This window comes from Coffea arabica, chromosome 11e (genome assembly GCF_036785885.1).
Source record: "Coffea arabica cultivar ET-39 chromosome 11e, Coffea Arabica ET-39 HiFi, whole genome shotgun sequence".
Lineage (NCBI taxonomy): Eukaryota > Viridiplantae > Streptophyta > Magnoliopsida > Gentianales > Rubiaceae > Coffea > Coffea arabica.
Window position 1 is genome coordinate 21616212 of NC_092331.1, and position 24738 is coordinate 21640949.

At 34.9% G+C, this 24738-nt stretch overlaps 1 protein-coding gene across 4 annotated transcripts; it reads right to left on the bottom strand.

Annotated features, from left to right (window-relative positions):
* Positions 1–16616: 16616 nt before the first annotated feature.
* On the bottom strand, positions 16617–23207 carry LOC113719259 (protein TRIGALACTOSYLDIACYLGLYCEROL 1, chloroplastic-like). Of its 4 annotated transcripts, none has more exons than XM_027244431.2 (4): positions 22908–23207; positions 20604–20759; positions 17881–17972; positions 16617–17786 (listed from the first exon to the last, which is right to left on the bottom strand). In XM_027244431.2, exons 2-4 carry the CDS (start codon positions 20616–20618, stop codon positions 16769–16771), a joined length of 1125 nt encoding a protein of 374 aa, XP_027100232.1. In that variant the 5' UTR covers positions 20619–20759; positions 22908–23207; the 3' UTR covers positions 16617–16768. The 4 variants fall into 4 exon arrangements, with proteins under 4 accessions (XP_027100232.1, XP_071927788.1, XP_027100228.1 ...); XM_072071687.1 differs by having other exon boundaries at positions 17881–18010; XM_027244427.2 differs by having other exon boundaries at positions 17881–18024; positions 22908–23206.
* Positions 23208–24738: the final 1531 nt, after the last annotated feature.

A 24738-nucleotide genomic window follows, 5' to 3' on the forward strand; every position in this document is an offset into this window, starting at 1 on the left:
CAAATGCGAGCTCCCTTTGGACAGAATCCCATATTCAAAATGCCCCCTTTGTAGAATTTTTTTAAAATTCATCATAATTTTAGAAATTTCTCAGGGGACAAGATTCCTGGGTGCTTGACTGGATATAAGCAAATGAAATCGTCCAAACGTCACAGTAACTAAAGGGTTTCCAGTTCTATGAAGAGGAGAAAGAAGACCAAAGGTACTATTGTACCCGAAACGGATGATAACATATAAAAATCTAGCAGTGGAAAAGAAAGGTGAATTCTACATGCAATATAATATGTCAGGACTATTCACATAGATTTTGGGCTACTGTTTCTAAACTGGCTCCCAAGCATACAATTCTGAAGATCATAACATACTTTTTAGTTCTTACAGTTTTTTTTCAACTTTATGGTAACTCATTTGTACAACAACTTGAATACATAGGCAATTCTTGTTAGTTTGTCTTATAGGAGATGATGCGAATACAGGCATCAATCCGACCATCAATTTGAATCACAATTTTTAATTTTTAATTTAATTATTTTTTAATTTTCTTTTGTTCTAGTTAGTTATCGTTTGCTTTCTAGTATGTTTGGTAAATAAAAGGGCCAACTTTTGTGTTAAGTCTTGAGTTTAATGGACCTTAGAAATTAGTTTAGTTTGCTTAGTAGGAATAAATGATGTAATCTCAGTCCAGTTTGGATTTGGGTTAGAGTAAGGTTTTTGTATGTTTTCTATTTAAACCACAAGTCTCTAGATTGTAAAGAACTTTTGGCCATCTAATTAATGGGAAATGAGAGTTTCCACATTCTTTTTCTTGTTACAAGTTGATTATTTCTCCTTATCAAGAGTCATGACTTATCAATTCAAAGACCACGTTTGAATTGTGGCACTATTCCACCCTTCTATTCCGAGATTCACATCATGTGTTAGATGTTGGGTTGCGATTGTACCCAGTTTCTTGACTAGTGCGTGGTGATGGGTCGAGGATTCCATCATCATGTCCCTTGAATTTCAAACCTTGATTCTTTTATTCGTTTAGTTATGAATTGAGATAGTATCAATAGGTTCGCAACTACAGGGATTTGTAGGATTAAACTGTCATACCACCCTCCCAAATTTGATTCAACATGACATAGATCTTGGGCTGGTCACATACGGGTTTCGTCCATTGATAGAGTTCATATCAAGAGAGAAGAATTATGATTCAGATTCAGGAAAGAATGCTGTCTACAAGGAAAGATAAGAAAAAGGAACTTATAAGTAAGCTATACATCCATGTCTTATCGAGAATCATAATGTTTAAGCTTGTCAAGATGGAGGATGCCGTAGTAGGGTAGGGAATATAACATGAACGAGATGATTAGCAGAGCAAGGAGGAGCACGTAAGGAGGCTACGACTGTAGACAAGAACAGCTAAGAATACAACTAGAAGGAGTTGGTTGGTAGAGCATGGGGGAAGTGGGGAGAATATGGTATGGTTGAGGACGCGAAACGCTTTGAGTAAGGCAGAGGCAGGGCGGAGCAACAACTGAGGCAGATTCTGTTGGAATGTATGCCCTAAAACAATGTATTTGGTTTTATTTTATACATTCCTAAATTATATGTTTTGTATTTTAATAACTTCTTATTTATCTGTTAAATATTAGATATAACTGATAAAGTCCTTAGAATGTTTACTAATGTGATGGTAGTCACAAGAGTTGATGACTATGAGATATCAATCGCTTTTATAGTAATATTCTTAAAATTCCCTAGTTATAGTATTAATGAAATAGGACATCTTTAGTACGGTAAAACTAGTACACAGTTAGCCTCTAATTAATGTAATTAGTGGTTGTTCTCATCAACTATGGTATGATGATACCTAGGCTAATGTGTAGATGATTTGGAAAGTACAAATGCATTGGATTGATCCGTTTAGAGATCCCGTTAGGATATCTATCTAGTGCCAATGGTGCATCTCTAGTGAAAAATTGTGTAAGTGATCCTACGACTTGAGATCACCATAATATCTTGAGTGTGAATCACTACATTTTGACTCTAATTACTTGTTACTCTTCGTGAGTGCCTTAAAGTGTAGAAGTTGGATGTAGTGTGAAGCATGTAAAGAAAAATTAAGGGTAAATTTCGGGAGCTAGAAAATTTAATTAGTCATCAGGGAATTGGCACTTATTCCTTATTCCTGACTAATTGGATATCTTTGGTGAAAGGATAATAATTACACGGTAATTTTTCACGGAAAGGTTAGGTCAAATTCCCTTGACTAATTCCGAATAATTGGGTAATCGCGATGTGTTGCTAGACACCGCTCGTGATTTATAATTATGGATTAATTATTTATTATAAGTTATGATAAAATAAAGTTGTTTATTTTATCTAATTATTAAACCATAATTATTACCAATGCATTCGGGACCTATTGGGTCACACGCAATAGAGATTTAATCCTGGATTGAAACTATGTAAATAATCGGGGTTTAATTTTAAAGGAAAATTAATCCCAGGCCTTTTTGAGCAGATAAGAGTAAATGGTTATCTCTTATCTATCAGATAATGATAGATAGAGTCTGGTGTGATGAGAAGTCTTATTGTTTTGACTTTGAATCAAACAAGAAGACTCATCATTCTAGCTTATCATATATCTCTCTCTTTCTCCAATGGTGTTTGGGGGTTAGCTGATATACAGATACAGAGTGTGAGCGTCACATACGAGAGAGAGAGAGAAAAAATATACGTTTGAAAAGAGTAAAAAGGCTAGCACCTTTTTCTCTTCAATACATAGTTCGTGAGACGATCCAGGGTTGCTCTAGCGTGGATATCAGTAGAGGCAGGACGATTGGACTGCTTAAGGGCTGACCATCCTCAAACAACGCTGCAGGGAGACGCCGCTTGGATTAAGGTAATCCTAAAACCCTACTTCTAGTACATCATATGTAAAACCTCGGGTGATTCCTGGATGGTTTTAGGGAAAAATTTTTATTTTTCTGCTGCGTAGTATCCCTAAAACCCATCAGTGGTATCAGAGCCATCCCTAAGAATTTTACGTATGATTTTAGGCAATTTTGGATTCATGGATTAATATTGCTAATTGGATTTAATTGGATATGCGGAATCATGGGAGAATTATGTTTTTTGGTTTTTCGAAAAAAAAAAAAAGGGTTTTCTTACGAAGCTTTTGAAGCTACGTACGTCTTCTCTTATGGAAGCTCGGATGGAGCTTTTGTTGGATCGTAAACGCTTGTTTTTTTCCTTTCCGTGGATTTGCTTCACCTGTGGATTTGAGTTGATCATCTGCAAAAGTTGCAGAATGATCATTGAGAAAAAAAAAAAAAAAAAAGTTTTCATGAGCTTTTGAAAACCTGCGTTAAGCACATGAAGCAGCCGCGGCCGCAGCCGCAGATCTTCACAAGCAGGATTTGGGTCACCCATGGTCATAGTTGATCATCTGCAAAAGTTGCAGGATGATCATTGGACCAAAAAGAAAAAAAAAAAAAAAACCGACAAAGCAAGTTTGCGTTTGCACACCTGCGGTTGCTGCGATGTTGCGGCTGCAAGGGCTGCCGCCAGCTGCTGCTGCCATGTGAGGCCATGGTGGTTTTCCTTGGTGGCAGTGGGAGGTTGTACGCCTGGTGGTGGTTGCTGGGTAGAAGAGCTATGAGCTCTCTGGGACAAAAACGCAGCAAATTTGCTGCAGGCATCAGCAAGGGCGCAGCAGCCTCCTCACGGTTGCTGCCCATGACCTGCGATGCCTGCTACCAGGAGCCGCTGCCACTGGTGGTCAGTGGAGACTCCAGTGGTGGTGGCTGTTGCGGTGGTAGCTCCGCTATCCAGCAAACAGGCGCGACAACGAGGAGCAGCAACAATCAGGCACGGGAAAACTTTGCACCTTGATGTTGCAGCCGAGTGGTTGTTTCCAGTGAACTCCCTGGTGGCTGCCGCTGGGAGTTGCTGCCGTTGATGGTCAGTGGAGACCTCAGCGGTGGTGACTGAAGTGGTGGTGTCCAGTGGTAGTTGCCGGTGATGATAGAAACGATTGCAAGAATGGTTTAGAAAAAAAAAAAAATTTTCTCCTAAAACTTGAAGTTTTGAACTTTTGGCAATCTTCTGAATTAAATCCCATTTTAATTGTTAAAATGTATTATGGAATCATTTATTTCATATATTATTAGGTTGGGAATTAATTTAGAACTAATTTGATTAATTTGAATTATTTTCCCATTCTTTCCTCAAATTAGTTGAGGATAAAGTTGACCTAATAAAATTTAATTTTACCAATTTTTCTCGCATATGCATGGACCCAAAATTTTGTTTGGGACCTTAGGAATTAAATTCAATTAATCCATGAATTGAGATTGCTTATTTTACATGCTTTTCTTTTATTTAAAGTTGTTTAAATTGTGAAAATGCATGGTGGATGGTTGTGGATATAGCACGCAATATGATTGTGGTATTTTGGAAGGTTACAATCATTCTAGGTTTGAATGGTTGTAATTAATTTTAAAATAGGGCCTGCATGTCCTGCCTTTATTATTTTCTAATTGTAATTTCTTTTCTCATCTAAATTCCCCCCAAATGTAACTCGGGGTTTCCTCTATACTATTTGTAATGTACAATAGATAGGAATAGATGATAGGAATTTATATTATTTATATAGAAATTGTAACTTTGAAAAGAAGAAAGGAGGCATACTACAACGAAGGGGTTCGTCTCGGTATTAAAGATTTTAGTCTCATGCTAATTTTCCTAATGGCCGGGGAAATTAGTTTAGGAATATCCACAACCATCCACGATTTAAATTCATGTTTATAAGTTTGATATGGTTATATGCATGTTTATTGATGAGACCAAATGAGCAATTTTTCCAAAAAATTTTAATTATAAAATATTTTTGGAAAAAGAGACAAATCCCTCAACTATAATATTAAATCAATAAAATGTCTTCCATCATTATAGTATAAAACTAGAGTAGTTATTAAGTGCTAGCTTGTTGGGATTCACCCAAGGCTGCCTTACTTACTACGTGTTTTTGCTATGAGAAATGTTCTCAAGAATGATGGGTTTGATTTAGCTAAAATTATGATTTGTTGGGATTCACTCAAAATCATTAATTTTAGAGGCAAGTGTTGGGTTGATCCATAGAGATTTAAAGTCAAGAGTTGATACCCAACTGATCTAGGAATTACAATAAGTTGTAATTGGTAAAAGTACCTACCTTTCATAATTATTTTCGATTTGTTGGGACACACTCAAGGTCGAAATAAATTAAGATAGGATCCTAGCCACTATGGAATTTTAGAAATTCCCGATTCAATTTTAAAGGGTAATTGATTTGGAAAAAATAGTGGAAATAAAATCATAATTTTTGAAGTTTTTATGATTTTATTAAACAAAACATTTTTCTAACAAATTCCATCTTTCATTTTGTTGCAGAATGAGTAACAATTTGAGCCTTCGTACTATTCTTACTGATTGCAAACTCAACGACACGAACTTTCTTGATTGGCATCGTAATGTCCTTATCGTTCTCACTCATGAGAAAATTGAGTATGTACTTGATGGTCCAATGCCTCAAGAGCCTGAACCTACTGCACTTGCTGCTGCTAGAAATGCTTATAAGAAACATAAGGATGACAATAGGGAAGTTTCATGTATCATGATAGCTTCCATGACTCCTCAGCTTCAGCAGCAGCACATGAACATGGGGGCGTATGATATTGTACAACACCTGAGAGAGTTGTTTGAACAACAATCAAGGACGGTTAGATATGATACCTCTAAAGAATTGTTCAGGTGCAAGATGGCAGAGGGAGCACCTGTTGCTCCGCATGTCTTAAAAATAATTGGGCTAATTGAAAAACTGGCCGAATTAGGCTTTAAGATGGATCAGGAGCTGAATGTTGATTTAGTGCTCCAATCTCTGCCAGATTCTTTCTCACAGTTTGTTATGAACTATCAGATGAATAATCTGCAGCACATTTTGCCTCAATTGTTGAATGTGCTGAAAACTGCTGAGAAAGAAATCAAAAAGGGAAAAGGCTCTACTGGTGTGCTTGTCGTTACTTCCTCTAAGAAGAGGAAGAGACAAGAAAAGGGATTTAAGAAATCCAAAAACAAGCCCACCCAAAAGCCCAAAAAGGCAAAGGCGGACCAGTCCAAAGCAACCTGCTTCCATTGTAATCAAACTGGACATTGGAAAAGGAACTGCAAGTCATACTTGGAGAGCCTGAAGCAAAAGAAGCTTGCTGAAGCTTCATCATCAGGTACATATATGATTGAGATTAATGTGTCTACTTCCAAATCAGACTCTTGGGTATTAGATACCGAATGTGGTTCTCACATTTGCACATCTATGCAGGGTCTAAGGGACAGTAGAAAGCTGGGAAAAGGAGAAGTCACCCTACGTGTGGGCAATGGAGCAAAAGTTGTTGCTTTAGCTGTAGGGACTTATTATATCACTTTACCCAGTGGATTGATTTTAGAATTATTAAATTGTTACCGTGTTCCAGCAGTTACTACAAACATCATTTCTATTTCCTGTTTGGATTTAAATGGGTTTCGGATAACCCAGGAGAATAAATGTTGTTCTTTTTCTAAAAATGGTGTGTTTTATGGTTCTGGAAGTTGGAATAACGGTTTATATATTCTAGATCTTATTCTCAATGTGAGTGAAAAAAGAATGAGAACAGAAAAACTAAATAAAACCTACCTCTGGCACTGTAGGCTTGATCATGTAAATGAAAAACGCATCTCCAAGTTATACCAACATGGATACTTGGATTCATTTGATTATGAATCATATGATACGTGCGAAGCTTGTTTACTTGGCAAAATGACCAAAATGCCCTTCACTGGAAAAGGGGAACGAGCCAGTGATTTACTTGGGCTAGTACATACTGATGTGTGCGGCCCAATGTCGATCACTGCTAGAGGAGGTTTTTCATACTTCATCACCTTCACAGATGACCATTCGAGATATGGTTACGTGTATTTAATGAAATACAAATCTGAATCCTTTGAAAAGTTTAAGGAATTCAAGAATGAAGTAGAAAAACAAACCAATAAAAGTATTAAGATACTACGATCTGATCGTGGTGGAGAATACTTAAATGACGAGTTTGGAGTTTATTTAAAGGATAATGGAATAGTTCCACAATGGACTCCTCCAGGTACACCACAGTTAAATGGTGTATCTGAAAGGAGAAACCGAACCTTATTGGATATGGTTCGTTCTATGATGAGCCACTCAAGTGCCCCAAAATCGTTTTGGAGATTTGCATTAGATGCAGCCTCTTATACTCTTAATAGAGTACCCACTAAAGTTGTCGACTCTACACCATATGAGATATGGAAAGGAAAGAAACCAAATCTGTCTTATATGAAGGTTTGGGGCTGCCCAGCTTATGTGAAGAGGGCAGAGTCAGACAAGCTTGAACCTAGATCTGACAAATGTTTGTTTATAGGGTATCCAAGAGAGTCTATAGGATACTATTTCTACAATCCAATTGAGCAAAAAGTGTTTGTCTCAAAACATGCTATTTTTCTAGAGAAAGAATACATTCTACAAAGAAGCAGTGGGAGTAGAATAGATCTTGAAGAAATTTAGGATCATCCAACAAATATTGAACGATCTAATGAAGAACAGCTTCAACCACATAATGATGGGGCAGATACTGAAGCTGTTAATACACAAGGGCTTCGTAGGTCAGTAAGAACACGCTCAACTCCCAAGAGATACCAATTTCTTGTGAGCCATAGCAATAATGTTCTAGTCATTCAAGATGACGAACCTACTACCTACCAAGAGGCAATAAGTAATCCAGACTCCTCTAAATGGTTAGAAGCCATGAATTCCGAAATAAATTCCATGTATGACAATAAGGTGTGGACCTTAGTTGATCTACCTGAAGGGAAAAAATCTGTAGGGTGTAAATGGATCTTCAAGAAGAAGACTGACATGGATGGTAATGTGGTTACCTATAAAGCTAGACTGGTAGCCAAAGGCTACAAGCAATCGATTACGATGAAACTTTCTCACCAGTAGCTATGCTTAAATCCATTCGGATATTGCTTGCCATAGCAGCATATCATGACTATGAGATTTGGCAGATGGATGTAAAGACCGCGTTCCTTAACGGGACATTGCATGAGGATGTGTATATGACACAACCTGAAGGCTTTACATCTACAAATCCTAGTCAAATATTTAAGTTACAAAAGTCTATTTATGGACTTAAGCAAGCTTCTAGGAGTTGGAACATCCGATTCGATGAGACGATCAAAGAGTTTGGATTTCTCAAGAATCTGGATGAACCTTGTGTGTATAAGAAAGTTACTGGGAGTTCGATTGTTTTCCTTATTTTATATGTAGATGACATATTAATAATGGGAAACAATATACCGATGTTACAATCGGTAAAGGGTTGGTTGTCGAAGAACTTTTCCATGAAAGATTTAGGAGAAGCGGCCTATATATTAGGCATTAAGATCTATAGGGATAGATCTAAAAGGCTACTGGGTCTTTCACAATCTACATACATAGAGAAAGTGCTAAAAAGGTTTAGCATGGATCAGTCTAAGAGGGGTAATTTACCTATGACTCATGGTATAAGCCTTTCTAAAAACATGTGTCCAAAGACACAAGTTGAGACTGATAAGATGCACAATGTTCCATATGCTTCAGCAATTGGATCAATTATGTATGCTATGTTATGTACAAGACCTGATGTCTCCTATGCTCTGAGTGTCACAAGCAGATTTCAAGCTAATCCAGGTGAGGGTCATTGGATAGCCGTTAAGAACATTCTTAAGTACTTAAGAAGGACCAAAGATTTGTTCTTAATATATGGAAAGGGTGAGTTAGAGCTCAAAGGCTATACTGATGCGAGTTTTCAATCAGATAAGGATGATTGTAAATCACAGTCAGGCTTCATTTTTACTCTTAATGGAGGTGCTGTCTGTTGGAAGAGTTCCAAACAAGACACCACAGCAGATTCTACAACAGAGGCTGAGTACATTGCGGCCGCGGAAGCAGCTAAGGAAGCAGTTTGGATCAAGAAGTTCGTAACTGAACTTGGTGTGGTTCCAACCATTGTTGATCCGGTCACTTTGTACTGTGATAACAATGGAGCCATAGCTCAAGCCAAGGAACCTAGGTTTCATCAGCGATCCAAACATGTGCTTAGGAGATTTCACTTGATTAGAGAAATCATTGCTAGGAATGATGTAAAGATAGAGAGAGTCTCCACAGAGTATAACATAGCTGATCCTCTTACTAAAGTTCTTCCTCAAAAGAAGCATGATAGTCATGTATTATCTTATGGGATGAAAAACATGGATAATGTGTTTTAGTGCAAGTGGGAGATTGTTGGAATGTATGCCCTAAAACAATGTATTTGGTTTTATTTTATACATTCCTAAATTATATGTTTTGTATTTTAATAACTTCTTATTTATCTGTTAAATATTAGATATAACTGATAAAGTCCTTAGAATGTTTACTAATGTGATGGTAGTCACAAGAGTTGATGACTATGAGATATCAATCGCTTTTATAGTAATATTCTTAAAATTTCCTAGTTATAGTACTAATGAAATAGGACATCTTTAGTACGGTAAAACTAGTACACAGTTAGCCTCTAATTAATGTAATTAGTGGTTGTTCTCATCAACTATGGTATGATGATACCTAGGCTAATGTGTAGATGATTTGGAAAGTACAAATGCATTGGATTGATCCGTTTAGAGATCCCGTTAGGATATCTATCTAGTGCCAATGGTGCATCTCTAGTGAAAAATTGTGTAAGTGATCCTACGACTTGAGATCACCATAATATCTTGAGTGTGAATCACTACATTTTGACTCTAATTACTTGTTACTCTTCGTGAGTGCCTTAAAGTGTAGAAGTTGGATGTAGTGTGAAGCATGTAAAGAAAATGGGTGATTGAGATAGGATTTACCACTCTGATAGAAGGAGTTGATATCCGGTTGGCCACTAGTGAGAAATTAACCCTAAAGTCGACTATTAGGTAAATTGAAGAATGTCTTCAATTTAACCTAATTAAGGGTAAATTTCGGGAGCTAGAAAATTTAATTAGTCATCAGGGAATTGGCACTTATTCCTTATTCCTGACTAATTGGATATCTTTGATGAAAGGATAATAATTACACGGTAATTTTTCACGGAAAGGTTAGGTCAAATTCCCTTGACTAATTCCGAATAATTGGGTAATCGCGATGTGTTGCTAGACACCGCTCGTGATTTATAATTATGGATTAATTATTTATTATAAGTTATGATAAAATAAAGTTGTTTATTTTATCTAATTATTAAACCATAATTATTACCAATGCATTCGGGACCTATTGGGTCACACGCAATAGAGATTTAATCCTGGATTGAAACTATGTAAATAATCGGGGTTTAATTTTAAAAGAAAATTAATCCCAGGCCTGTTTGAGCAGATAAGAGTAAATGGTTATCTCTTATCTATCAGATAATGATAGTCTGGTGTGATGAGAAGTCTTATTGTTTTGACTTTGAATCAAACAAGAAGACTCATCATTCTAGCTTATCAGATATCTCTCTCTTTCTCCAATGGTGTTTGGGGGTTAGCTGATATACAGATACAGAGTGTGAGCGTCACATACGAGAGAGAGAGAGAAAAAATATACGTTTGAAAAGAGTAAAAAGGCTAGCACCTTTTTCTCTTCAATACATAGTTCGTGAGACGATCCAGGGTTGCTCTAGCGTGGATATCAGTAGAGGCAGGACGATTGGACTGCTTAAGGGCTGACCATCCTCAAACAACGCTGCAGGGAGACGCCGCTTGGATTAAGGTAATCCTAAAACCCTACTTCTAGTACATCATACGTAAAATCTAGGGTGATTCCCAGGGCTTAGAACAAGTGAGAGTAGAGGCAGGAAAGGGGTGAGCTTATAGATGATCATCATCAAATTTGATATTTGAACGTTAAAACTTTGGTTTTGAAACATGTTTGGCGCATCATCAAATTTGGCGCACTTTCAGAAGCATGTTTTGAAAAGGATGTTGAATAATGTGCTAAATCAATTAGTTGGGAAGCTTGATTAATTACTTAGTAAATGAGATAATTGGAATGTTCACTGTGTATCTAGTTTCAATTGGACTTTATAAGCCCAGTTTGAGAGACACGAGTTAAACTCATTTCATGTAAAATAGTATTTAAATCTAACATCAACACAACTATTCTGACAAATATTTAGATCCATCCTCAACTCAATTAACCAAGTTTTGGGTCAGGTTTATATCCTCGCTTTTGCTTCTTAGATTCCTACTTAATCGTATGTAATGCATTCACTAACCATGCAAATTCTGATTAGCTGCGACTGTTTAGTGTCGTATATTGTATTTCACATCATTTTCTTTATCCCATCCTTTTACGATGTACATTATTCCCATTAAATAAATTATTGTTTTATTGCCAAAAAAATCAAAATTAGCCTACATAAGAGAGTAATAATAGGAAAGAATCTCGAATTTATATTCATAATTAACATCAGGTGTTCTTTAAATACTACCATCATACAGATATTAGGAGGTAGTAGAAACATGCACGTAGGTTACAGGCACAACATATTTCCGGCATTTTAGCATTGATTAAAGAATTGCCTTTGCCTCTTTTATATTCTGCACTATAGAATAATGTTTAAGTTTTTCTTGTACTTAATATTTAAGTCGATCCTAAATTTGGCTGCATTTACAATCAATTCAGCTTAGCTCACTTTAGAATCGGGCCTAAGTTTTAAGTTCAAACCAAGATCAACCCATTTTCTTTATTAGGTTCAATCAAAATGTTGACCTAATTTTTATTTTGTAATTTCTAAAATTACCAATTATACACTTTATAGTGGATTCATCAAGTCATAAAATAAGGAGAAACATCAATATTTGTTCCAAAATTTACACCAAAAAAGGGTACAAAATGCGATCAACTCAAAACCTTAAAAGAAAAATATCCAGAGTTAATGAAATATAAAAAAAAAAGGTTACCAGATATTGATAAAAATAAAGGACTCGTATATGTAGTATATGATGCTAAGTAAGCACATACGAAAACTAGATTAGGACATCAATGATTTAAATGCGGTGTTTATGCAAATCGGTAAATTAATTGTTCGAGGTACTTTAAAATGGACTAAAATAAATTAAACGACTTTACTTAGCTTTCAGTTGGAAACTAAATGAAAGTTTTGGTAGTATTGGAGATTTTCCGTAATTATTTTAAGAGTAACATAACACTTTTTTCTATGACTTTGAATTGTTAACAACTTTGTTTTTATTTTTCTTTTGTCAAAAGAAGACTACAATTAATTGCCGAGAATGCCTTTGTCAAATAGTTAAAATTGAGATAGACTCTAATCTTCCCTACTAAAAAAAAAAAAACTATGATTAACTACACAAGTCACTCAACCACTAGGGTTGGTCCAGTGGCCAACTTTCAAATTCAAGATTTGAATTTTGAGTCTGACAGTTAGGGATAGGAAGGATGTGGAAAAGGGTGAAAGGATGAGAAAAAAAAAACTACATAGGTCACTCAAATGTCAAAGTACCTAGTTTTGCATGTAAAAGGATGCCATAAATTGATATATTTGCATTTACTTCCTTGAATATCAAACACGAATTCCTTCCTTAAAATAATTTTTAAGAAAACTCTTCTCCCAAAATAAATCTCATAAAAAGCCCATTTAAACATTTGTATAGATTGGAAAGAGAAGGGGTGGGACTAATTTTGAAGCCACAATCTCAAATTAGGTTATAACTTTAAATGACTTTTGTCACACTTTTTAATTTGCAATAGATTTTTATCACACACACTTGAATAGTGCTGCCTCCCCTCCATCGTCCTTCAAAAAGTTTCTTCAAAATGTAACTTTACTACATAAAATCTCTATAAATTAATTACCTTTATCAAATGATACTTTTTTCAGTCTCAACTTGGGCTAACGAGCTAAATTAATACTAAGATAATAATGTTTTTTGAAAAACCTTATATAACCCTTTGATACCATTCATATCATAAATTAATAATTCACTAAAATGCATATTATATTTTTCATAAAATATGAGTCTATTATTGATTTATGAACACCTTTTGGATGGAAAGCCGTAGTTTAACAATGACATGTGTAAGAAAACTTGTTTATTATAAGAAAACTTCGTTGTCATTTTTATACATAATAAAGTTAATTTGATTCATTATATGCATTTAATAAAATGGAAGTAGAGTTTATAATTTAGTATTTCTAAATCTTTTTTACCTCTTGCTGATAGAAAAATGATATCAGTTATATACATATATTGAAGACATTAATAGAATTAAATTATACTTGCAAATCAAGTACATATGGATTGGTTTATACTTCTTAGACTTTTAGCCTTCTTTTATTAATAGAATAATTCATATTCTTATAAAAATGTATTCATATTCTTATAAATTAAAATAAAGCTTTAGTTGCTAAAATGAGTATATTTCTTGAAATGCAAGTATACTCAATAAATTAATAAATTATTAATTTACAAATTAATTAATACTTCTTTAAATTAATAAAATTTATATGATACCAAAACTATTAATTTATAGAGATTTTACTGTACTTTGGATCCGACCGCCCCAGTTGGTCCAATTTACATGTAAAAATTGAGTTTGAGAGGTCATGGAGACGGAGAAGGTCCAACCTAAACAAACCAATATCACTTTCTAAGCAAATTTCCCAATCAAGGGGTCTAAGAAAATGATTGCATCCAAGAATGCAATCTGAAAATTGGCAAGTTGTTTATTGTTGTTTAACTAATATATTCCCATCCTAGCTCCCACATATTATGCTGCATTATATTTTATGTTTGATGTTGGGGTTCTCAATCATTGTGGTCCCACCTCCCAGATCTGCCTTTGCCCATCATGCTCATCCATTTCATTTTAAGAGATCCTACAGAGATCGCCAGGACCACAATAGCCCATGAACAGGATCAAATTTGTATATGCTTTGAATTAAAATTTGTGCCTGCAGATATTTTAATTGCTTTCATGCATTTAATTTTTTTTATTTAAAATGTTTTATCTAAGCAGGCAAGTCTTAACTAATATTACTCTGTAAAGAAAATCTCAAAAATAATTGTTGGCAATTATTTTTTTTATTTGAAACTTGTGGTATACCGGATCCCCATATTGATAGGAGAAAAGATAATTATGTTTATATGGTAGATTATTTGGGATAATTTTTTGAAAAAATAGTGCAACACTTTTTTTTCATATGATGTATGTCAGATAAAAAAGATAAAAAAAGGTGGTTGAAAAATGTATTGATGTTATAAGTAAATAAAATTATACAAATAATTCACAATCCAAAAAAGATTAATATATAACTAGTTTGTTGGGAGTGGGATACAAATTGGAACATATATTACAGCAACCTAGGGGATTGTCGTACAATTTGCAGACCTGACTGACAAGAGGTTAGGATTTATTGAGTTGCCAAGGACACTCTAGTTGCAGGCCATAAGAGCCAAGTGCATCTCAATTGCAGACCTGACTGAAAACAAGACAAATTGGCTTGCAAAAAAAGAGGACAAATTGGCTTGCAAAAGGGAATCAGGCATAATCTTACATGGATTTGAATCTGATGGCGCATTTAATAAAACTGAAATTTGAAATTCAAATCCATTAAATTACCGAATTTTTAAGTGTTAAATCTGATATATTTGAACATACATCATATTAAGTGATAAGTGAATAATTTATCACATATTTTTTAAAACAAATTTTGCATGAAAATTCAGTGTCATTTAATTAATTAAAATGTTCTATTTTTTGTTGTCAAACGCATTTGAATATGTTAAAATCTAAACTCATTAAATTTAAGTGCTAAATTAAATTATTCAATATCGTCTTAGTGTTGCTGATAACATTGAATTTGTATAGAGTAACACAAACATCAACCAACTACAACCTGGTACTATGCACAGGCTAAGAACCAAGATAGCTAGAAAAGAATAATCTTAGAAGGAGAACATTGAATTTCCTCTAAATTAACAGAATAGGATATGGAATGCCAAAGATATTAGAATCTTATTAACCATTACTTCTTATCTATTCATAATCAATACGGATCTAACATTAATCCAACAAATAGAAAGAAAAAGGTTGCTAATCTTTCTACAGCCGTCGTGTATAATAATTGAGTAGACGAAAACAAACAACATGAATCTCTCCAAAGTATCCAATACTCGTAGTACATGAAATCACAAATAAAGAAACCAACAAAAAACAAAGCGATAAACTAAAGCAATCGCAAAAAATTCAAATACCAAGAACTGCATCACTAAGAAACAAAGAGACAGAAGATGTAAATTCCTTCAACGGAACAATGGCAGAAACCAACCAACCAACAAAGCAAAAATATTCACCTTGGCAAAGCAGAATTCTTTTGAAATTTACCACAGAAAAAAGCAATCTTTACAAATACCAAATGCTGCAAATTATATTAGACCTCATATATGTATTAATGTAGACGGAGTGTACCAATTGTAAAGTTAATAATACTTTTTGCCTCAATGTTGCTAATAGCTGAACAGGTAGCAAGATTAAAGGTTAGTCCAGTATATAAAATTGAACAACTGCCATAATCAATGGCAAGATTTGTAAAAACATTATTTGATTTGTTAAACCAACATGATTTAGGATACCAAAATGGTCCATAGCTGCATTCACATTCAGAGGCTGCTATTCCATTATTGGATGGCATACCTTAACTACCATTATAGCCCTAACCTCTGCAAATACAAAATTGTGGAATAGAGTCACAAATCAATCCTAGACATTGGCAGCATAATAATCATTTTGAAAGCCTAAATTTTATTGCATGTGGCCTTATTAAACAATATGAGCACTTGCACATAGAAGCGCAAAGAAATTGAAATCAGAAAAATATATAATTCCACAGATAAATTTTCTGGGATCAGAATAAGTCGTCTCTGCCAAATTTCTTACAAGTAGATGTAGAAGATGCAGTAGACAGAGAATTTCTGCACGGAGAAGCACTAGCATATTTTAATCTGATGCTAATAAATTTTCTACTCGGTCTTTAACGAGGTACTTGATTCAAGATAGAAGACTTACTTTCCTTAGTTTCTTACTGACTGCGTTGGTTAAGAAAGGAGCTGCAATACTTATTTCTTAATCTAATGCTAGTAAACAGATTTTCTACATTGACCAGGTAGGTTCCTCGTAGTCTTTATTGAGGCAACTCAAGTAAAGCTGGTTTTACGACCATTTAGGGAACTTAATAGGTAGAGCAGGAGGAGGGGGGGGGGAGGGGGAGGGGGGGGGGAGGAAATTAGGAAAGTCGAGGTTGTACGATTGCAGTCCAAATGAAATAAATTTACAGCCGATTTTGCTCAAAGTTTTTTCAAATGCATTGCGAGAACTATGAACGAGGCTAAACTTCAAGTGATCATGCACGGAATAGCCGGGGCATCCGATGATAAAAAAGCATCTTTAGCCGTCCATTCAAGATCTCAGAATATTGGCATTCAAGGAGAATGATTACTTTTTTATCCTGATTTAAAACAGGAATGACCAACCTAGATTCAAAAGCAGCGCCAATATGTATACGTTGGTTTTATGCATCCAAAAAAGGGTACGAGCTATAAGACAAACAACTCGACTTGTCTTAGAGAAATAAGTTTTACAAGAAAATATCCAACAAAAGATTGAACCATTAAAGCTCTTAGCGGAAAGTCATAAATTCTTCAGCGAGTCTCCTGCTCCCTGGAAGAAGCAATAAGATAGAGCGAAGTCAGCTATAAAAATACCAACAAGAGATATAACCACAGCAGAAGTTGTTGATTCTCCAACGCCTTTGGCACCCCCCAATGTTGTAACTCCCCAAGCGCAGCTAACTACGGATATAATCCCACCAAATACCTGAGACTTGATCATTGCACTGACTAAATCCCATGATTTAAGAGCTCTATGAGCAGAATCCAAGATTATGTTTATGCCAATCCCATAAACACTATCAGCCAAAAGGGCACTGGACGCCATCCCTACAGTGAAGCACATTAGAGTTAAAAATGGCAGAGCAATGCAGGAAGCGATAACCCTTGGTGTAACAAGATAATCAACAGGATCTGCACCAAGAACTCTCAACGTGTCAGTTTGCTCAGAAACTTGCATGGTGCCCAATTCTGCAGCAAATGCACTCCCAATACGTCCTGCAATTACAATTGATGTGACTACAGGACTCAGCTCCCTTGAAAAAGCTAGCGCTAAGACACCACCAACAGCTCTATTCAGCCCTAACCTAGTGAACTCTCTCACAAATTGTATGGTGAAGGCCATTCCAACAAAAGCTGAAGTTAAGAGACAGACACCTACAGATTTAGGTCCAACCCTCTCCAGTTGTTGCAGGGTGTTTCTCCAGTGGACTTTGCCCTTTATGGTCCTACTAATGACCTGCCCAGCCAAGATAAGAACAGATAATCCCCTCCACAAGTACCCTGGTGGTGACCATTTGCTCAGAAAAGTCTCCAGCTCATCATTCCAGGCTTGGTCTGTCCTCCTATCTTCTTCAGTCACAGATATACATGGGTGACCATCATTTGTGTTCGGAATCACAGATAGCCTGCACGGTCGGACTGCACAAGGAAACTTACAAGTCCAAGATCCTAGAGTTAGGTCGAGCTTTCTGGCAAGTTTACTTGAGCTGAGAGGTTTAATTTTTGTCCGAGCAAATATGTCACAGCTGCTTCCGCGACTAATACACATGCAGGTTAAAACGGATTTAAAAGATTAGATTAAATAGATGAACATCTGCACTAAGTAACAAAAGAATGGCAAAGGCGAGAGACCTGTTGGAGAAGTAAAATACAGAGTAAAATTGGGAAGCTGCTTGCATGTTAGGTCCAGAACTGCTACACAATTCTCCAAATCTGGCTCCTCTCTGTCCTTGAAGGGAAATATGCATCACCTTCAGCTTACCTACCTCAAAACATCTTTACAGTATGGGTAACAAGGAGAAATAAAGTAATAAATCATCATTGGGACATCTGACCACCAGAAAGCAAATATATAATACACAAACACTTTCCAACAAAAGTCACAATCTGGTGATGCGAAAAAGACATTAAAAACTTGGTACGGCAAGTAATGTGAGATGAAGAACTACGGGGAACTGAATCCTGATTAGTGGCATTCCCACGCAATAAAGAAAATTTAGATGGAAATAGCCAAATATTGAAAATTACATATTCACCAATTCATTGACCAACCTTCTATTACGTGGTATAACTTAGTCATAATTTGATTTCCTCATAATTCTACTAAGCCAGTTGTCACTTGCAACAACTCAACCACCCATTCAATTCCAAAATTCAATGTGGACAAGGTTTTGTGATATTCTTTTCCTAGAATATTGATGGGCTATTGCGATTAAGGTAAAAACATCATTCTGAGTAACAACAATGCTGCATAAACTTGCAAAATAGATATTCAAACTTACGTTCCAATCTATTAAAAATAGCATCTTTTGCATTCATCCTTTTAAAACACCAAGTGTTACAATCAGTATCCTCTCAAATATTGGGGCACAGAAAAGAAACAAGGAGTAAATTCTGGGATTAAAACTGGAAAAAAAAATTTAACAAAAAGAATTCATAATCACCAAGTAGTAGTAGCATAACTGACTGAAGCAATTTAACAAACACTTGTACTACAAGCATGTAAAAGACTAACCGCTTGACTAGTAAGTAACAAAGCATCAAACTCTCATAACTCTGGACCAAAGCTGCTAAAAGCTTGCAACATCCATCCATCTTTTATTAACATTCATTGAGGAAAATATCCATATAATCTGACGACGTAGTATAGGTGCCAGAGATAATGCATGATTGACTAGAATATGGCACTAGAATATAATCCTCATGAACAGGGAACCAAATAATTACTCAGAATCAACTCCTGATCAGTAGGAAAATATCACGCAGTTCAATGGATCAAAGAATGCTTTACAGTTGAAAGACTTCTGGAATAATTGCAGCCTTTTTTTATTTTAGGGTACTTTTGTCTCTTAAGTTCAGCAAAAGTAGCATAAAATCTTATGTTGTTTATCCATTGACCAAGAATTATCCATAAGCTGTTTGCTCTAAAAAGTACAAAAACTTCTAGCAACTTTGGCTGACTTTAAAACATCTTAGCATCGTGACTCCTACAGTCCTATTTACATTGTTTTCCATCATAAAGTGGGAAAGATAATCTCTCAGATGCCATCCCAAAGGATTTTTTTTAATACTAAAATAAACATTTTTATAGTCAGGATATCAATTTATTTATGTAACAACCTCCAAATAATACTAGCGACACACGTGTCTGTGTGAATTCTTGTGTTGGTACAAACATTTACATGAGAAATTTTGTAATTTCAGCAATCAGATAAAGTATCCTTATCCAAGTCTCCTCTATTAGACGATACATCAATTAGAAGTTGATTGTATTTTTTGGAGGTATAAGTAGCACAAATAGTTAAAGGAGGCAATTATTCTTCTATTCATCACAAATCGCTGGACTAGTAAGTACAAAGCACCAAACCCTCATAACTCTGGACCAAAGCTGCGAAAAGCTTGCATCATGCATCCATCTTTCATTAACATTCATTGAGGAAATATCCAAACATTCTTACAACCTTATATAGGTGCCACAGATAATGCATACTTGACTACAATATGGCACCAGAATGACAGGACTTGCTGTCTCCTACAATTCAAAAGCCAGTGAAGAAATGCGGATGGACCACCATGACATTGTATCAAAAGCCATATAATGCTCTCTTCCTATTGATTTGCTAACCATTTGCAATATCACCAAGAAAACGCAATAACATGCAGATAGAAAGAGTGGGATTGGATCCTTCACATGGGAACTCTCCATGTTTAAATCTAAATCAATTCAAACACTTCTCCAGTCATCTTCTCTTCTAATACTTACATATGAATCATCAATCACAGACCCTTACAATATGCTCTTGATTTCAGATGACAGATAGATATAAATTAGAAGAACTGTAGCTTTGGTCAACATAGCCTCATCGTTTGCATATGAAATTATGACCATGGCATAAATAAGATGGACCCTGTGGATGGGAGCTCATTCATCAAGATCTTTACAGATTGATTATGAAAACTAACTGAAAATGGCGCTCAAAGTTCATTCTCCACTGCTATTCTTGGTTTCAAAGGCCGCATGCAATAAATTCCATGCAATAAGTTATCACACTTCAAGTTCTGAAATGCGTATATTTATGGGACATTATAAAGCATATAACATCACCACGATTAACATAACAACATTGTTCCAATGCACTATGATCCTTCCAAGATAACAAACAATTATTTGCTCCTGAGTTTTTGTGGTTATCCAATTATCTGCGGCGATCATAGGAAAAATGATTCACGGTACACAGGCAAGAAGAGCTGATAGCAGCAGGTCAAGAACTGGACAAGATTTTGTGAGTCTTTATGGCACCCAAGATAGAAGTTCAGTAATTACCGTCAAAATCTCTATTGAAACAATCAATTACCTGCAAGTTTTTCATCTTAACTAATTCTAAGTTGACAACATCTCTCCATAGTGCCCCAGCATGTTAATATAAGTTGTAAAAGTTTTCTGAGTTGACCGGTCCAACAAGTTAGTTGCTCCTAATGGATCAGGAACAACTACTTGAAGCACTTTGTACCTGAGAAAAGAAAGATGCTGTAAATTATTATAATCCACTGGAGAACATGGAGAACAATAATCTCTGGTTAAGTTGAAGAGAGAAATTCCACAAAGAGAGCAGGAAAACAAATCATTTGGCTAAGGCCAAAAGCAACCCAAAAACACAAAAAGGAGAAGAATAAAATAGAAAGACACAGACAGGATAAAAGTCCAACTGAGATGCACTTTCATAATTAACTGGACTGAAGAACCATCAGAGGTCTTTAGCCAACCATACATAGATATTTTTTTCCTTAGCAAACTGAATAATCAGCATTCAGTATTACTTAGGCCTGTTGTTGTTTGGTGTGCCATTTTTAACCAGCAGGAAAATTTTGACTACCAGAAAATCTGTTCAAAACTTTGGGCTAACAACCATGATTGCAATGATAAAGTTTTAGCTGCCATTTTGTGAATGTTCAAAACAATATAACTGCTTTTGCTTTAATTGGCACTGCTTTAATGTAGCACAGCTCGCAGTCATGAGCTCAGAAAAGTGGCCAATCAAATGCATCATGGGTGGCTTCCAGCTCATAGTGTCAGACTAGAAATACTGAAGTACAATTTTAAGTGCCCAGCAACTAGTCAAGAAAACAATACCAGATCACTAATCAACATCTATGCATGAATACTCAACAAAAACATAATTGACACAGTCCAACTCCGTGAATCCCTCTTTTTACATCCCCTTAAATGTGATTGGTCAATAGGATTACATAAGATCAAGTCTAAAGCGTAATCCTTTGAGCATTATTTGCCAAAGCATTTATTTCTATTTAAGCCTCAACTAAGTGGAATATAATTTGATCTATGTCTTATCCATGGTTCATATCCATTATTTGAACACTTCCAGAAATCAAGTAATTCTGCTTCATAGAGATAACACATTTTAAACTTTCTCCATCTTACATTTTCACCATGTAAATCATATTCTTCATTTCCACTTTCTGTGAAAAGCTTCTTAAGGGTAGAGGCACAAAAATGTACCACATTACCCATCTCGCATTGAAAAGAAATCACATAATAAAGAATCTGTGACATCACAAAATCCGAAATCCCCCCACTTCCAGAAATTGTTTTCATTTTCAACTCAAACAAACTCCTATTTTCATCTAAACTTGCTGTTGAAATTAAAGAAAAAAAAGGAAAAGAACCTTAACACTCGTACAAAGGCAATTGGTTGAATCAAACCCAACACGACTACTGGCAGTAAGTATACAACAATCTAAATTCTTAGGTAACTACCACCTCCAAATTGGTTTAAAAAACTCAAGTTATACACTTGACAGTCATCAGGTGCCATGTGATCACCTTTTAGCTCAGTTAAACAATCAGACTAAAAGTCAAAAAATAATTTAGAAATAGAGAAAATTAGCAGAGGCAAAATCTAGCTAGAATTTTTACAGACAATAAAAAGTGGCACAAAAATTAGCAAATCCATGAAGTCAAAAAATAGTCTCCAAACCATTCAAAATTCATGTTTTAAAATTGAGTAGTCAAAATCATCATTCTAAAAACAAAATTAAGCTCCTAACAATCAGGTATACAGTTATTCTCCAACAACTTTCCAGATAACCACTTGTTTTCATTGCCAAATTTCTGACCTGTATACAGTTTCTATAATCTATATTTTTTTTTGGGGGGGGGGGGGGGGGGGGAAATCAATAGCTATTTAACCAAACAAACTGAAGAACAACATGAAACATGCGATTTCGAAAAAAAAAAAAAAAATCTTTCTCCATGTTTGTGCACATACACTTTCATCCTTTCTAATTTTTCCTTTCACTTTCAAGACTTTTAAACAGCCAGCAAAAAATTATAATACCACAGCCAACCCAACAAAAAGCTTAACAAGATTGCAGCTTTAAAGTCTTCATCCGAAAAAAATAACAAGTTCCAAAATTACAAAACTTTGACAAATCAAACAGCTAGTATGAGAGGGTCTTTAGCCTCTTCATTTGGGGGCCAAGAAAAAACAATTTTCTAGCACTAGGAATTAATGACAAAGACATTAAGAAGGTTCAGATGGGCAGATCTAATCAAACTCTCAAATGCACAAATAAAGCAGTAAACTTTCTGCAAGACTATAAAAGTCCAAAATTTTGCAGAACCCAATAAGAATACTCACCCAAAGAATTAATTTTGAGGCTCCGTCATTCAAGAAACTAAAAGGGTTCTTCCGACCCCTGCTGGCAGTAGAATTCTCAATTCAAACAAATTTAAATTTCAAAGAACAATCAAAAGAAAAAAAAAAAGAAAAAGGAATCTGAAAGGGTGAGGGCCTTAGAAAATGAAGAAGACGAAGAAGAGGGGTTTGGCCTGAAGAAGCAGAAGTGTGTTAGGGGAGGGGATAAGAAGAATCACAATAAGATAGATTTCTTTTCTCACTTGTGACAAATTAACTGAAAGATGAATTTCTATGTTACTTACAGGCTTTCGGCAACCGGAGTAAAAGGCCTTTGGAAAAGCTGCTCTACTTTGAATTTTTTTTTTTTTTTTTTTTTTTTTGTCGAAACGTTAGCTTTATAGAAATAACCGAAATATTACAGTATTTGGACAAAGGTCCAAGCAAGAGGACAAAGGTCCTACAAAAACATTGGTGCCTAACACCTAAGATTGGGATTCACCCATTCTTCATCTACAAAGATGTTTAGAGCATGCATGCTCAACTTGATACATCCCACAAACCCTGAACTAACAAAAGAGAAGGAACAATTTTGAAACAGATTACTTATGCACTGGATGTCTTCTATTAGAGTAGCCATCAGATGGTTGCTCTACTTTGAATTGAACCGTTTCTAAAATTACAGTTCAATATTTTTTAAGTTTAAAAGGAAATTTTTGAATCATGTGGTAATCTGCGATTTGTTGGGGCCTTTTTAGGTTCGTTTGATAAAACTGAATCTGAATTTTGAAGTTTGAATTCTGAATTCTGAATACTGAAACAATTAATTTGCTGAATTTTAAGTATTGAAAAGAAATATATGAATGTCTGAATTTTAATGTTAAACCTATTTATACTGTTTGATAAACATTTATAACTGAATGTTTAATAAGTTAAATTTGACAAATTTGCCCTTATATCTTTTCATCCAAAAAAGAAATAGAACCTATGATTTAATTAGTTAAAAATGTTAGGCATGAAAATGATAATATTTATTTTTAAATCAAATTAATATAAAAAATGAAATATATTATATGTGGAGTATGGAGAAGATGTGAAAATCATTCAAAAGGGAGAAAAAAGAAATAGAAAATCATTAGATAGAGAATATTAGATTGTTTAATTAGATAAGAATTTTGAACATAATTAACAAATAATGGTAGATTTGGTAGATAAGATAAGGTAATTGAAGTAATTCTATTGATTCCTATCAGAATTAAGCATTCAGTTAGGATTCTTATGCTGAAAAAAATACACACAAGTTCAGCACTACTTAACAAGTTCAGCAAATGAATTTTCATTTATCAAACACTCAAAACATCTGATTGTCTGAAAAAATTCAGATTCAGCACTTTTTTATGTTATCAAACAGACTCTTAGTCTGTTTCGGTGGAGCTAAAAACGGTGGAGTAAGCAAAAGTCAATTAACGGAAAATAAAGGACCTTTTGGTTGCAAGTTTGGTTAATTAAAAAAGGCAGGATAATACATGGAAAATTAGTGATAATTACTCTAAATATTAAAAAAATTCTTTCTTATGTCTAAATTGTTATTGTCTAATAAGCCATTTTTCTATAAAATTCTCACGACAAAGTGAAATAAAAAATTTGAAGTTTTCCTACTTACAAATCATTCGGAAAGATAAACATAATTAATTTTCTTTCATTTTGTCATACTTCCCCTTGTAACCTTACATTATTAGTTTTTAACTTTTTTTTGTGCAAAGCATAATTAGCCTATGAAATCGAACCAACAACCATGATGATAGTTTGATAGGTACTGCATACAAATTAGGTC